The 15,275-nt window shown below is 45.5% G+C and overlaps 1 protein-coding gene across 1 annotated transcript; it reads right to left on the bottom strand.

The window, feature by feature from the left end:
• Positions 1-771: 771 nt before the first annotated feature.
• LOC121272220 (mucin-5AC-like) lies at positions 772-14,341 on the bottom strand (the record flags this gene model as incomplete). The annotated part of the gene is made up of 7 exons (XM_041178746.1): positions 772-951; positions 1,586-1,743; positions 2,014-2,532; positions 6,069-6,293; positions 8,468-8,677; positions 9,830-10,582; positions 13,993-14,341. Coding segments are annotated over 7 exons (2,394 nt in total), but the record flags the coding sequence as incomplete, so codon positions are not given.
• Positions 14,342-15,275: the final 934 nt, after the last annotated feature.

Below are 15,275 nucleotides of genomic sequence, written 5' to 3'. Positions count from 1 at the left end.
CTTGTTGAGGTACTTCCACTGGTTTCCGTGGTACTTGCTGAAGTGGGTTCACTGGTTTTTATGCTTGTTGAGGTGGGTACACTGGTTTCTGTGGTACCTGTTGAGGTGGCTTCACTGGTTTCTATGGTGCTTGTTGTGGTACTTGCACTGGTTTCTGTGGTACTTGTTGTGGTGGTTGCACTGGTTTCTGTGGTGCTTATTGAAGTGGTTTCACTGGTTTTTGTGGTGGATGTTGAGGTGGTTTCACTGGTTACTGTGGTACTTGTTGAAGTGGGTTCACTGGTTTTGGTGGTTCTTGTTGAGGTACTTCCACTGGTTTCTGTGGTACTTGTTGAAGTGGGTTCACTGGTTTTGGTGGTGCTTGTTGAGGTACTTCCACTGGTTTCGGTGATACTTGTTGAGGTGTGTTCACTGGTTTTTGTGGTGCTTGTTGAGGTGGATTCAGTGGTTTCGGTGATACTTGTTTAGGTGGGTTCAGTGGTTTCAGTGGTGCTTGTTGAGGTACTTCCACTGGTTTCGGTGATACTTGTTGAGGTGGGTTCACTGGTTTTTGTGGTGCTTGTTGAGGTGGATTCAGTGGTTTCGGTGATACTTGTTTAGGTGGGTTCAGTGATTTCAGTGGTACTTGTTGAGGTGGTTTCACTGGTTTTTGTGGTACTTGTTGAGGTGGTTGCACTGGTTTCTCTGGTAGTTGTTGAAGTGGGTTTACTAGTTTTGGTGGTGCTTTTTGAGGTACTTCCACTGGTTTCTGTGGTCCTTGTTAAAGTAGGTTCACTGGTTTTTGTGCTTGTTGAGGTGTGTACACTGGTTCTGCGGTACCTGTTGAGGTGTTTTCACTGGTTTCTGTTGTGCTTGTTGTGGTGCTTCCACTGGTTTCTGTGGTACTTGTTGAAGTGAGATCTGTGTTTCTTGTGGTGTTTGTTGAGGTGGGCTCAGTGCTTTCTGTGGTACCTGTTGAAGTGGTTTCACTGGTTTTTGTGGTACTTGTTGAGGTGGCGTTGCTGGTTTCTGTGTTACTGAACATGGTGGCTTCACTGGTTTCCATGGTGCTTGTTGAAGTGGGTTCACTGGTTTTTGTGGTGCTTGTTGAGGGTGGTTCACTAGATTCTGTGGTACTTGTTGACGTGGTTAAACCAGTTTCCGTGGTGCTTAGTGATGTGGGTTCACTGGTTTCTGTGATGCTTGTTGAAGTGGGATCATTGGTTTTGGTGGTGCTTGTTGAGGGACTTCTGCTGGTTTCTGTGGTCCTTGTTGAAGTAGGTTCAGTGTCTTTTGTGGTGCTTGTTGACGTGGGTTCACTGTTTTCTGTGGTACCTGTTGAAGTGGTTTCACTGGTTTTTATGGTACTTGTTGAGTTGTCTTCACTGGTTTCTGTGGTTCTGAACGTGGTGGCTTCAGTGGTTTGCGTGGAGCTTGTTGAGGTACTTCCACTGGATTCTGTGGTACTTGTTGAAGTGGGTTCACTGGTTTTTGTGGTACTTGTTGAGGTGGTCTCACTGGTTTCTGTGGGGCTTGTTGGGGTGGGTTCACTGGTTTTGGTGGTGCTTATTGAGGTACTTCTGCTGGTTTCTGTGGTAATTGTTGAAGTGGGTTCACTGGTTTTTGTGGTGCTTGTTGAGGTGGATTCACTGGTTTTGGTGGTACTTGTTGAAGTGGTTTCATGGGTTTCTGTGGTACCTGTTGAGGTGGTTTCACTGGTTTTTGCGGTGGTTGCACTGGTGTCTGTGGTACTTGTTGAAGTGGCTTCACTGATTTTGGTGGAACTTGTTGAGGTGGCTTCACTGGTTTCTGTGGTGCTTATTGTGGTACTTCCACTGGTTTTTAGGGTAATTGTTGAAGTGTGTTCAGTGTTTTTTGTGGCGCTTGTTGAGGGTCTTTCACTGGTGTCTGTGGTACTGGATGAAGTGGGATAACTAGTTTTCATGGTACTTGTTGAGGTGGCTTCGCTGGTTTCTGTGGTACTGAACGTGGTGGCTTCACTGGTTTGCGTGGTGCTTGTTGAGGGACTTTCACTGGTTTCTGTGGTGCTTGTGGTGGTTGCACTGGTTTTAATGGTACTTGTTGAGGTGGTTAGATGGGTTTCTGTGGTGCTTGTTGATGTGGGTTCACTGGTTTCTGTGGTGCTTGTTGAAGTGGGATCACTAATTTCGGTAGTGCTTGTTGAGGTACTTCTGCTGGTTTCTGTAGTCCTTGTTGAAGTGGGTTCACTGGTTTTTGTGGTGCTTGTTGCAGTGGTTGCACTGGTGTCTGTGGTAACTGTTGAAGTGGTTTCACTGGTTTTTGTGGTGCTTGTTGAGGTGGTTGTACTGGTTTCTGTGGTACTTGTTGAAGTGGGATCACTGGTTTTGGTGGTGCTTGTTGAGGTACTTCCACTGGTTTCTGTGGTAATTGTTGAGGTAGGTTCACTGCTTTTTGTGGTGGTTGTTGAGGTGGGTTCAGTGGTTTTGGTGGTACTTGTTGAGGTGGGTTCAGTGGTTTCAGTGGTACCTGTTGAGGTGGTTTCACTGGTTTTTGTGGTAGTTGTTGAGGTGGCTTCACTGGTTTCTGTGGTGTTTGTTGTGGTACTTCCATTGGTTTCTGTGGTACTTGTTGAAGTGCGTTCAGTGTTTTTTGTGGTGCTTTTTGAGGTGGGTTCACTGTTTTATGTGGTACCTGTTGAAGTGGCTTCACTTGCTTCTGTGGTTCTGAACGTGGATACTTCACTGGTTTGCATGTAGCTTGTTGAGGTACTTCCACTGGTTTCTGTGGTACCTGTTGAAGTGATTCAACTGGTTTTTGTGCTTGTTGAGGTGGGTACACTGGTTTCAATGGTACTTGTTGAAGTGGGTTCAGTGTTTCTTGTGGTTCTCATAGAGGTGGGCTCAGTGGTTTCTGTGGTACCTGTTGAGGTGGTTTTACTGGTTTTGGTGGTGCTTGTTCTGGTAATTCCACTGGTTTCTGTGGTACTTGTTGAAGTGGGCTCACTGGTTTTTGTGGTGCTTGTTGAGGTGGTTTCACTGGTTTTTGTGGGACTTGTTGAGGTGGTTGCACTGGTTTCTGTGGTACTTGTTGAAGTTGGTTCACTGGTTTTTGTGGTACTTGTTGAGGTGGGTTCACTGGTTTTTCCCAGAACAAATGTTGTTTGGCTAGTTGCTGTGTTGATTGTTGAGGTACTTTCACTGGTTTCTGTTGTACTTATTGAAGTGGGTTCACTGGTTTTGGTGGTGCTTGTTTTGGTGGTTTCACTGGTTTTTGTGGTACTTGTTGAGGTGGTTGCACTGGTTTCTTTGGTACTTGTTGAAGTTGATTCACTGGTTTTTGTGGTAATTGTTGAGGTGGGTTCACTGGTTTCTCTCGTAACAAATGTGGTTTGGCTGGTTGCTGTGTTGATTGTTGAGGTACTTTCACTGGTTTCTGTTGTACTTATTGAAGTGGGTTCACTGGTTTTGGTGGTGCTTGTTGAGGTACTTCCACTGATTTCTGTGGTACTTGCTGAAGTGGGTTCACTGATTTTTATGCTTGTTGAGGTGGGTACACTGGTTTCTGTGGTGCTTGTTGTGGTACTTGCACTGGTTTCTGTGGTACTTGTTGTGGTGGTTGCACTGGTTTCTGTGGTGCTTATTGAAGTGATTTCAGTGGTTTTTGTGGTGGACGTTGAGGTGGTTTCACTGGTTACTGTGGTACTTGTTGAAGTGGGTTCACTGGTTTTTGTGGTGCTTGTTGAGGTGGGTTCAGTGGTTTCAGTGATACTTGTTGAGGTGGGTTCAGTGGTTTCAGTGGTACTTGTTGAGGTGTTTGCACTGGTTTCTGTGGTACTTGTTGTAGTTGGTTCACTGGTTTTTGTGGTACTTGTTGAGGTGGGCTCACTGATTTCTCTCGTAACAAATGTGGTTTGGCTGGTTGCTGTGTTGATTGTTGAGGTACTTTCACTGGTTTCTGTTGTACTTATTGAAGTGGGTTCACTGGTTTTGGTGGTGCTTGCTGAGGTACTTCCACTGGTTTCTGTGGTACTTGCTGAAGTGGGTTCACTGGTTTTAATGCTTGTTGAGGTGGGTACACTGTTTTCTGTGGTACCTGTTGAGGTGGCTTCACTGGTTTCTATGGTGCTTTATGTGATACTTGCACTGGTTTCTGTGGTATTTGTTGTGGTGGTTGCACTGGTTTCTGTGGTGCTTATTGAAGTGGTTTCACTGGTTTTTGTGGTGGATGTTGAGGTGGTTTCACTGGTTACTGTGGTACTTGTTGAAGTGGGTTCACTGGTTTTGGTGGTGCTTGTTGAGGTACTTCCACTGGTTTGTGTGCTACTTGTTGAAGTGGGTTCACTGGTATTTGTGGAGCTTGTTGAGGTGGGTTCAGTGGTTTTGGTGATACTTGTTGAGGTGGGTTCAGTGGTTTCAGTGGTACTTGTTGAGGTGGTTGCACTGGTTTCTGTGGTACTTGTTGAGGTGGGTTCACTGGTTTCTCGCGTAACAAATGTGGTTTGGCTGGTTGCTGTGTTGATTGTTGAGGTACTTTCACTGGTTTCTGTTGTACTTATTGAAGTGGGTTCACTGGCTTTGGTGGTGCTTGTTGAATACTTCCACTGGTTTCTGTGGTTCTTGCGGAAGTGGGTTCACTGGTTTTTATGCTTGTTGAGGTGGGTACACTGGTTTCTGTGGTACCTGTTGAGGTGGCTTCACTGGTTTCTATGGTGCTTGTTGTGGTACTTGCACTGGTTTCTGTGGTACTTGTTGTGGTGGTTGCACTGGTTTCTGTGGTGCTTATTGAAGTGGTTTCACTGGTTTTTGTGGTGGATGTTGAGGTGGTTTCACTGGTTACTGTGGTACTTGTTGAAGTGGGTTCACTGGTTTTGGTGGTGCTTGTTGAGGTACTTCCACTGGTTTCTGTGGTACTTGTTGAAGTGGGTTCACTGGTTTTTGTGGTGCTTGTTGAGGTGGCTTCAGTGGTTTCGGTGATACTTGTTGAGGTGGGTTCAGTGGTTTCAGTGGTACTTGTTGAGGTGGTTTCACTGGTTTTTGTGGTACTTGTTGAGTTGCTTGCACTGGTTTCTGTGGTAATTGTTGAATTGGGTTCACTGGTTTCTGTGGTGGATGTTGAGGTGGTTGCACTGGTTTCTGTGGTACTTGTTGAAGTGGGTTCACTGGTTTTGGTGGTGCTTGTTGAGGTACTTCCACTGGTTTCTGTGGTATTTGTTGAAGTGGGTTCACTGGTTTTTGTGGTGCTTGCTGAGGTGGGTTCAGTGGTTTCAGTGGTACTTGTTGAGGTGGTTTCACTGGTTTTTGTGGTAATTGTTGAAGTGGGTTTACTAGTTTTGGTGGTGCTTTTTGAGGTACTTCCACTGGTTTCTGTGGTACCTGTTGAATTAGGTTCACTGGTTGTTGTGCTTGTTGAGGTGTGTACACTGGTTTCTGTGGTACCTGTTGAGGTGGCTTCACTGGTTTCTGTGGTGCTTGTTGTGGTGCTTCCACTGGTTTCTGTGGTACTTGTTGAAGTGGGATCTGTGTTTCTTGTGGTGTTTGTTGAGGTGGGCGCTGTGGTTTCTGTGGTAACTGTTGAAGTGGTTTCACTGGTTATTGTGGTACTTGTTGAGGTGGCTTTGCTGGTTTCTGTGGTACTGAACATGGTGGCTTCACTGGTTTCCATGGTGCTTGTTGAAGTGGGTTCACTGGTTTTTGTGGTGGATGTTCAGGTGGTTTCACTGGTTACTGTGGTACTTGTTGAAGTGGGTTCAGTGGTTTCGGTGGTACTTGTTGAGGTGGTTGCACTGGTTTCTGTGGTACTTGTTGAAGTTGGTTCACTAGTTTTTGTGGTACTTGTTGAGGTGGGTTCACTGGTTTCTCTTGTAACAAATGTGGTTTGGCTGGTTGCTGTGTTGATTGTTGAGGTACTTTCACTGGTTTCTGTTGTACTTATTGAAGTGGGTTCACTGGTTTTGGTGGTGCTTGTTGAGGTAGTTCCACTGGTTTCTGTGGTACTTGCTGAAGTGGGTTCACTTGTTTTTATGCTTGTTGAGGTGGGTACACTGGTTTCTGTGGTACCTGTTGAGGTGGCTTCACTGGTTTCTATGGTGCTTGTTGTGGTACTTGCACTGGTTTCTGTGGTACTTGTTGTGGTGGTTGCACTGGTTTCTGTGGTGCTTATTGAAGTGGTTTCACTGGTTTTTGTGGTGGATGTTGAGGTGGTTTCACTGGTTACTGTGGTACTTGTTGAAGTGGGTTCACTGGTTTTGGTGGTACTTGTTGAGGTGGGTTCAGTGGTTTCAGTGGTACCTGTTGAGGTGGTTTCACTGGTTTTTGTGGTAGTTGTTGAGGTGGCTTCACTGGTTTCTGTGGTGTTTGTTGTGGTACTTCCATTGGTTTCTGTGGTACTTGTTGAAGTGCGTTCAGTGTTTTTTGTGGTGCTTTTTGAGGTGGGTTCACTGTTTTATGTGGTACCTGTTGAAGTGGCTTCACTTGCTTCTGTGGTTCTGAACGTGGATACTTCACTGGTTTGCATGTAGCTTGTTGAGGTACTTCCACTGGTTTCTGTGGTACCTGTTGAAGTGATTCAACTGGTTTTTGTGCTTGTTGAGGTGGGTACACTGGTTTCAATGGTACTTGTTGAAGTGGGTTCAGTGTTTCTTGTGGTTCTCATAGAGGTGGGCTCAGTGGTTTCTGTGGTACCTGTTGAGGTGGTTTTACTGGTTTTGGTGGTGCTTGTTCTGGTAATTCCACTGGTTTCTGTGGTACTTGTTGAAGTGGGCTCACTGGTTTTTGTGGTGCTTGTTGAGGTGGTTTCACTGGTTTTTGTGGGACTTGTTGAGGTGGTTGCACTGGTTTCTGTGGTACTTGTTGAAGTTGGTTCACTGGTTTTTGTGGTACTTGTTGAGGTGGGTTCACTGGTTTCTCCCATAACAAATGTTGTTTGGCTAGTTGCTGTGTTGATTGTTGAGGTACTTTCACTGGTTTCTGTTGTACTTATTGAAGTGGGTTCACTGGTTTTGGTGGTGCTTGTTTTGGTGGTTTCACTGGTTTTTGTGGTACTTGTTGAGGTGGTTGCACTGGTTTCTTTGGTACTTGTTGAAGTTGATTCACTGGTTTTTGTGGTAATTGTTGAGGTGGGTTCACTGGTTTCTCTCGTAACAAATGTGGTTTGGCTGGTTGCTGTGTTGATTGTTGAGGTACTTTCACTGGTTTCTGTTGTACTTATTGAAGTGGGTTCACTGGTTTTGGTGGTGCTTGTTGAGGTACTTCCACTGATTTCTGTGGTACTTGCTGAAGTGGGTTCACTGATTTTTATGCTTGTTGAGGTGGGTACACTGGTTTCTGTGGTGCTTGTTGTGGTACTTGCACTGGTTTCTGTGGTACTTGTTGTGGTGGTTGCACTGGTTTCTGTGGTGCTTATTGAAGTGATTTCAGTGGTTTTTGTGGTGGACGTTGAGGTGGTTTCACTGGTTACTGTGGTACTTGTTGAAGTGGGTTCACTGGTTTTTGTGGTGCTTGTTGAGGTGGGTTCAGTGGTTTCAGTGATACTTGTTGAGGTGGGTTCAGTGGTTTCAGTGGTACTTGTTGAGGTGTTTGCACTGGTTTCTGTGGTACTTGTTGTAGTTGGTTCACTGGTTTTTGTGGTACTTGTTGAGGTCTGCTCACTGATTTCTCTCGTAACAAATGTGGTTTGGCTGGTTGCTGTGTTGATTGTTGAGGTACTTTCACTGGTTTCTGTTGTACTTATTGAAGTGGGTTCACTGGTTTTGGTGGTGCTTGCTGAGGTACTTCCACTGGTTTCTGTGGTACTTGCTGAAGTGGGTTCACTGGTTTTAATGCTTGTTGAGGTGGGTACACTGTTTTCTGTGGTACCTGTTGAGGTGGCTTCACTGGTTTCTATGGTGCTTTATGTGATACTTGCACTGGTTTCTGTGGTATTTGTTGTGGTGGTTGCACTGGTTTCTGTGGTGCTTATTGAAGTGGTTTCACTGGTTTTTGTGGTGGATGTTGAGGTGGTTTCACTGGTTACTGTGGTACTTGTTGAAGTGGGTTCACTGGTTTTGGTGGTGCTTGTTGAGGTACTTCCACTGGTTTGTGTGCTACTTGTTGAAGTGGGTTCACTGGTATTTGTGGAGCTTGTTGAGGTGGGTTCAGTGGTTTTGGTGATACTTGTTGAGGTGGGTTCAGTGGTTTCAGTGGTACTTGTTGAGGTGCTTGCACTGGTTTCTGTGGTACTTGTTGAGGTGGGTTCACTGGTTTCTCGCGTAACAAATGTGGTTTGGCTGGTTGCTGTGTTGATTGTTGAGGTACTTTCACTGGTTTCTGTTGTACTTATTGAAGTGGGTTCACTGGCTTTGGTGGTGCTTGTTGAATACTTCCACTGGTTTCTGTGGTTCTTGCGGAAGTGGGTTCACTGGTTTTTATGCTTGTTGAGGTGGGTACACTGGTTTCTGTGGTACCTGTTGAGGTGGCTTCACTGGTTTCTATGGTGCTTGTTGTGGTACTTGCACTGGTTTCTGTGGTACTTGTTGTGGTGCTTGCACTGGTTTCTGTGGTGCTTATTGAAGTGGTTTCACTGGTTTTTGTGGTGGATGTTGAGGTGGTTTCACTGGTTACTGTGGTACTTGTTGAAGTGGGTTCACTGGTTTTGGTGGTGCTTGTTGAGGTACTTCCACTGGTTTCTGTGGTACTTGTTGAAGTGGGTTCACTGGTTTTTGTGGTGCTTGTTGAGGTGGCTTCAGTGGTTTTGGTGATACTTGTTGAGGTGGGTTCAGTGGTTTCAGTGGTACTTGTTGAGGTGGTTTCACTGGTTTTTGTGGTACTTGTTGAGTTGCTTGCACTGGTTTCTGTGGTAATTGTTGAATTGGGTTCACTGGTTTCTGTGGTGGATGTTGAGGTGGTTGCACTGGTTTCTGTGGTACTTGTTGAAGTGGGTTCACTGGTTTTGGTGGTGCTTGTTGAGGTACTTCCACTGGTTTCTGTGGTATTTGTTGAAGTGGGTTCACTGGTTTTTGTGGTGCTTGCTGAGGTGGGTTCAGTGGTTTCAGTGGTACTTGTTGAGGTGGTTTCACTGGTTTTTGTGGTAATTGTTGAAGTGGGTTTACTAGTTTTGGTGGTGCTTTTTGAGGTACTTCCACTGGTTTCTGTGGTACCTGTTGAATTAGGTTCACTGGTTGTTGTGCTTGTTGAGGTGTGTACACTGGTTTCTGTGGTACCTGTTGAGGTGGCTTCACTGGTTTCTGTGGTGCTTGTTGTGGTGCTTCCACTGGTTTCTGTGGTACTTGTTGAAGTGGGATCTGTGTTTCTTGTGGTGTTTGTTGAGGTGGGCGCTGTGGTTTCTGTGGTAACTGTTGAAGTGGTTTCACTGGTTATTGTGGTACTTGTTGAGGTGGCTTTGCTGGTTTCTGTGGTACTGAACATGGTGGCTTCACTGTTTTCCATGGTGCTTGTTGAAGTGGGTTCACTGGTTTTTGTGGTGGATGTTCAGGTGGTTTCACTGGTTACTGTGGTACTTGTTGAAGTGGGTTCAGTGGTTTCGGTGATACTTGTTGAGGTGGGTTCAGTGGTTTCAGTGGTACTTGTTGAGGTGGTTGCACTGGTTTCTGTGGTACTTGTTGAAGTTGGTTCACTGGTTTTTGTGGTACTTGTTGAGGTGGGTTCACTGGTTTCTCTTGTAACAAATGTGGTTTGGCTGGTTGCTGTGTTGATTGTTGAGGTACTTTCACTGGTTTCTGTTGTACCTATTGAAGTGGGTTCACTGGTTTTGGTGGTGCTTGTTGAGGTAGTTCCACTGGTTTCTGTGGTACTTGCTGAAGTGGGTTCACTTGTTTTTATGCTTGTTGAGGTGGGTACACTGGTTTCTGTGGTACCTGTTGAGGTGGCTTCACTGGTTTCTATGGTGCTTGTTGTGGTACTTGCACTGGTTTCTGTGGTACTTGTTGTGGTGGTTGCACTGGTTTCTGTGGTGCTTATTGAAGTGGTTTCACTGGTTTTTGTGGTGGATGTTGAGGTGGTTTCACTGGTTACTGTGGTACTTGTTGAAGTGGGTTCACTGGTTTTGGTGGTTCTTGTTGAGGTACTTCCACTGGTTTCTGTGGTACTTGTTGAAGTGGGTTCACTGGTTTTTGTGGTGCTTGTTGAGGTGGGTTCAGTGGTTTCTGTGGTACTTGTTGTGGTGGTTGCACTGGTTTCTGTGGTGCTTATTGAAGTGGTTTCATTGCTTTTTGTGGTGGATGTTGAGGTGGTTTCACTGGTTACTGTGGTACTTGTTGAAGTGGGTTCACTGGTTTTGGTGGTGCTTGTTGAGGTACTTCTGCTGGTTTCTGTAGTCCTTGTTGAAGTGGGTTCACTGGTTTTTGTGGTGCTTGTTGCAGTGGTTGCACTGGTGTCTGTGGTACCTGTTGAAGTGGTTTCACTGGTTTTTGTGGTGCTTTTTGAGGTGGTTGTACTGGTTTCTGTGGTACTTGTTGAAGTGGGATCACTGGTTTTGGTGGTGCTTGTTGAGGTACTTCCACTGGTTTCTGTGGTAATTGTTGAGGTAGGTTCACTGCTTTTTGTGGTGATTGTTGAGGTGGGTTCAGTGGTTTCAGTGGTACCTGTTGAGGTGGTTTCACTGGTTTTTGTGGTAGTTGTTGAGGTGGCTTCACTGGTTTCTGTGGTGTTTGTTGAGGTACTTCCACTGGTTTCTGTGGTACTTGTTGAAGTGGGTTCACTGGTTTTTGTTGTGCTTGTTGAGGTGGGTTCAGTGGTTTCGGTGATACTTGTTGAGGTGGGTTCAGTGGTTTCAGTGGTACTTGTTGAGGTGGTTTCACTGGTTTTTGTGGTACTTGTTGAGGTGTTTGCACTGGTTTCTGTGGTACTTGTTGAAGTGGGTTCACTGATTTTGGTGGTGCTTGTTGACGTACTTCCACTGGTTTCTGTGATAATTGTTGAAATGGGTTCACTTGTTTTTATGGTGCTTGTTGAAGTGGGTGCACTGGTTTTGGTGGTGCTTGTTGAGGTGGTTTCACTGGTTTTTGTGGTACTTGTTGAGGTGGTTGCACTGGTTTCTGTGGTACTTGTTGAAGTTGGTTCACTGGTTTGTGTGGTACTTGTTGTGATGGGTTCACTGGTTTCTCTCGTAACAAATGTGGTTTGGCTGGTTGCTGTGTTGATTGTTGAGGTACTTTCACTGGTTTCTGTTGTACTTATTGAAGTGGGTTCACTGGTTTTGGTGGTGCTTGTTGAGGTACTTCCACTGGTTTCTGTGGTACTTGCTGAAGTGGGTTCACTGGTTTTTATGCTTGTTGAGGTGGGTACACTGGTTTCTGTGGTGCTTGTTGTGGTACTTGCACTGGTTTCTGTGGTACTTGTTGTGGTGGTTGCACTGGTTTCTGTGGTGCTTATTGAAGTGATTTCAGTGGTTTTTGTGGTGGACGTTGAGGTGGTTTCACTGGTTACTGTGGTACTTGTTGAAGTGGGTTCACTGGTTTTTGTGGTGCTTGTTGAGGTGGGTTCAGTGGTTTCAGTGATACTTGTTGAGGTGGGTTCAGTGGTTTCAGTGGTACTTGTTGAGGTGTTTGCACTGGTTTCTGTGGTACTTGTTGTAGTTGGTTCACTGGTTTTTGTGGTACTTGTTGAGGTGGGTTCACTGATTTCTCTCGTAACAAATGTGGTTTGGCTGGTTGCTGTGTTGATTGTTGAGGTACTTTCACTGGTTTCTGTTGTACTTATTGAAGTGGGTTCACTGGTTTTGGTGGTGCTTGCTGAGGTACTTCCACTGGTTTCTGTGGTACTTGCTGAAGTGGGTTCACTGGTTTTAATGCTTGTTGAGGTGGGTACACTGTTTTCTGTGGTACCTGTTGAGGTGGCTTCACTGGTTTCTAAGGTGCTTTATGTGATACTTGCACTGGTTTCTGTGGTATTTGTTGTGGTGGTTGCACTGGTTTCTGTGGTGCTTATTGAAGTGGTTTCACTGGTTTTTGTGGTGGATGTTGAGGTGGTTTCACTGGTTACTGTGGTACTTGTTGAAGTGGGTTCACTGGTTTTGGTGGTGCTTGTTGAGGTACTTCCACTGGTTTGTGTGCTACTTGTTGAAGTGGGTTCACTGGTATTTGTGGAGCTTGTTGAGGTGGGTTCAGTGGTTTTGGTGATACTTGTTGAGGTGGGTTCAGTGGTTTCAGTGGTACTTGTTGAGGTGGTTGCACTGGTTTCTGTGGTACCTGTTGAGGTGGGTTCACTGGTTTCTCGCGTAACAAATGTGGTTTGGCTGGTTGCTGTGTTGATTGTTGAGGTACTTTCACTGGTTTCTGTTGTACTTATTGAAGTGGGTTCACTGGCTTTGGTGGTGCTTGTTGAATACTTCCACTGGTTTCTGTGGTTCTTGCAGAAGTGGGTTCACTGGTTTTTATGCTTGTTGAGGTGGGTACACTGGTTTCTGTGGTACCTGTTGAGGTGGCTTCACTGGTTTCTATGGTGCTTGTTGTGGTACTTGCACTGGTTTCTGTGGTACTTGTTGTGGTGGTTGCACTGGTTTCTGTGGTGCTTATTGAAGTGGTTTCACTGGTTTTTGTGGTGGATGTTGAGGTGGTTTCACTGGTTACTGTGGTACTTGTTGAAGTGGGTTCACTGGTTTTGGTGGTGCTTGTTGAGGTACTTCCACTGGTTTCTGTGGTACTTGTTGAAGTGGGTTCACTGGTTTTTGTGGTGCTTGTTGAGGTGGGTTCAGTGGTTTCGGTGATACTTGTTGAGGTGGGTTCAGTGGTTTCAGTGGTACTTGTTGAGGTGGTTTCACTGGTTTTTGTGGTACTTGTTGAGTTGCTTGCACTGGTTTCTGTGGTAATTGTTGAATTGGGTTCACTGGTTTCTGTGGTGGATGTTGAGGTGGTTGCACTGGTTTCTGTGGTACTTGTTGAAGTGGGTTCACTGGTTTTGGTGGTGCTTGTTGAGGTACATCCACTGGTTTCTGTGGTATTTGTTGAAGTGGGTTCACTGGTTTTTGTGGTGCTTGTTGAGGTGGGTTCAGTGGTTTCAGTGGTACTTGTTGAGGTGGTTTCACTGGTTTTTGTGGTAATTGTTGAAGTGGGTTTACTAGTTTTGGTGGTGCTTTTTGAGGTACTTCCACTGGTTTCTGTGGTACCTGTTGAATTAGGTTCACTGGTTTTTGTGCTTGTTGAGGTGTGTACACTGGTTTCTGTGGTACCTGTTGAGGTGGCTTCACTGGTTTCTGTGGTGCTTGTTGTGGTGCTTCCACTGGTTTCTGTGGTACTTGTTGAAGTGGGATCTGTGTTTCTTGTGGTGTTTGTTGAGGTGGGCGCTGTGGTTTCTGTGGTAACTGTTGAAGTGGTTTCACTGGTTATTGTGGTACTTGTTGAGGTGGCTTTGCTGGTTTCTGTGGTACTGAACATGGTGGCTTCACTGGTTTCCATGGTGCTTGTTGAAGTGGGTTCACTGGTTTTTGTGGTGGATGTTCAGGTGGTTTCACTGGTTACTGTGGTACTTGTTGAAGTGGGTTCAGTGGTTTCGGTGATACTTGTTGAGGTGGGTTCAGTGGTTTCAGTGGTACTTGTTGAGGTTGTTGCACTGGTTTCTGTGGTACTTGTTGAAGTTGGTTCACTGGTTTTTGTGGTACTTGTTGAGGTGGGTTCACTGGTTTCTCTTGTAACAAATGTGGTTTGGCTGGTTGCTGTGTTGATTGTTGAGGTACTTTCACTGGTTTCTGTTGTACTTATTGAAGTGGGTTCACTGGTTTTGGTGGTGCTTGTTGAGGTAGTTCCACTGGTTTCTGTGGTACTTGCTGAAGTGGGTTCACTTGTTTTTATGCTTGTTGAGGTGGGTACACTGGTTTCTGTGGTACCTGTTGAGGTGGCTTCACTGGTTTCTATGGTGCTTGTTGTGGTACTTGCACTGGTTTCTGTGGTACTTATTGAAGTGGTTTCACTGGTTTTTGTGGTGGATGTTGAGGTGGTTTCACTGGTTACTGTGGTACTTGTTGAAGTGGGTTCACTGGTTTTGGTGGTTCTTGTTGAGGTACTTCCACTGGTTTCTGTGGTACTTGTTGAAGTGGGTTCACTGGTTTTTGTGGTGCTTGTTGAGGTGGGTTCAGTGGTTTCTGTGGTACTTGTTGTGGTGGTTGCACTGGTTTCTGTGGTGCTTATTGAAGTGGTTTCATTGCTTTTTGTGGTGGATGTTGAGGTGGTTTCACTGGTTACTGTGGTACTTGTTGAAGTGGGTTCACTGGTTTTGGTGGTGCTTGTTGAGGTACTTCTGCTGGTTTCTGTAGTCCTTGTTGAAGTGGGTTCACTGGTTTTTGTGGTGCTTGTTGCAGTGGTTGCACTGGTGTCTGTGGTACCTGTTGAAGTGGTTTCACTGGTTTTTGTGGTGCTTTTTGAGGTGGTTGTACTGGTTTCTGTGGTACTTGTTGAAGTGGGATCACTGGTTTTGGTGGTGCTTGTTGAGGTACTTCCACTGGTTTCTGTGGTAATTGTTGAGGTAGGTTCACTGCTTTTTGTGGTGATTGTTGAGGTGGGTTCAGTGGTTTTGGTGGTACTTGTTGAGGTGGGTTCAGTGGTTTCAGTGGTACCTGTTGAGGTGGTTTCACTGGTTTTTGTGGTAGTTGTTGAGGTGGCTTCACTGGTTTCTGTGGTGTTTGTTGAGGTACTTCCACTGGTTTCTGTGGTACTTGTTGAAGTGGGTTCACTGGTTTTTGTTGTGCTTGTTGAGGTGGGTTCAGTGGTTTCGGTGATACTTGTTGAGGTGGGTTCAGTGGTTTCAGTGGTACTTGTTGAGGTGGTTTCACTGGTTTTTGTGGTACTTGTTGAGGTGTTTGCACTGGTTTCTGTGGTACTTGTTGAAGTGGGTTCACTGATTTTGGTGGTGCTTGTTGACGTACTTCCACTGGTTTCTGTGATAATTGTTGAAATGGGTTCACTTGTTTTTATGGTGCTTGTTGAAGTGGGTGCACTGGTTTTGGTGGTGCTTGTTGAGGTGGTTTCACTGGTTTTTGTGGTACTTGTTGAGGTGGTTGCACTGGTTTCTGTGGTACTTGTTGAAGTTGGTTCACTGGTTTGTGTGGTACTTGTTGTGATGGGTTCACTGGTTTCTCTCGTAACAAATGTGGTTTGGCTGGTTGCTGTGTTGATTGTTGAGGTACTTTCACTGGTTTCTGTTGTACTTATTGAAGTGGGTTCACTGGTTTTGGTGGTGCTTGTTGAGGTACTTCCACTGATTTCTGTGGTACTTGCTGAAGTGGGTTCACTGGTTTTTATGCTTGTTGAGGTGGGTACACTGCTTTCTGTGATGCTTGTTGAAGTGGGATCACTGGTTTTGGTGGTGCTTGTTGAGGTACTTCTGCTG

This window comes from Carcharodon carcharias, chromosome 33 (assembly GCF_017639515.1).
Source record: "Carcharodon carcharias isolate sCarCar2 chromosome 33, sCarCar2.pri, whole genome shotgun sequence".
In the NCBI taxonomy this organism is placed as follows: domain Eukaryota; kingdom Metazoa; phylum Chordata; class Chondrichthyes; order Lamniformes; family Lamnidae; genus Carcharodon; species Carcharodon carcharias.
The sequence above is the reverse complement of the archived record's forward strand: the minus strand, read 5'-3'. Positions and strand labels throughout refer to the sequence as shown.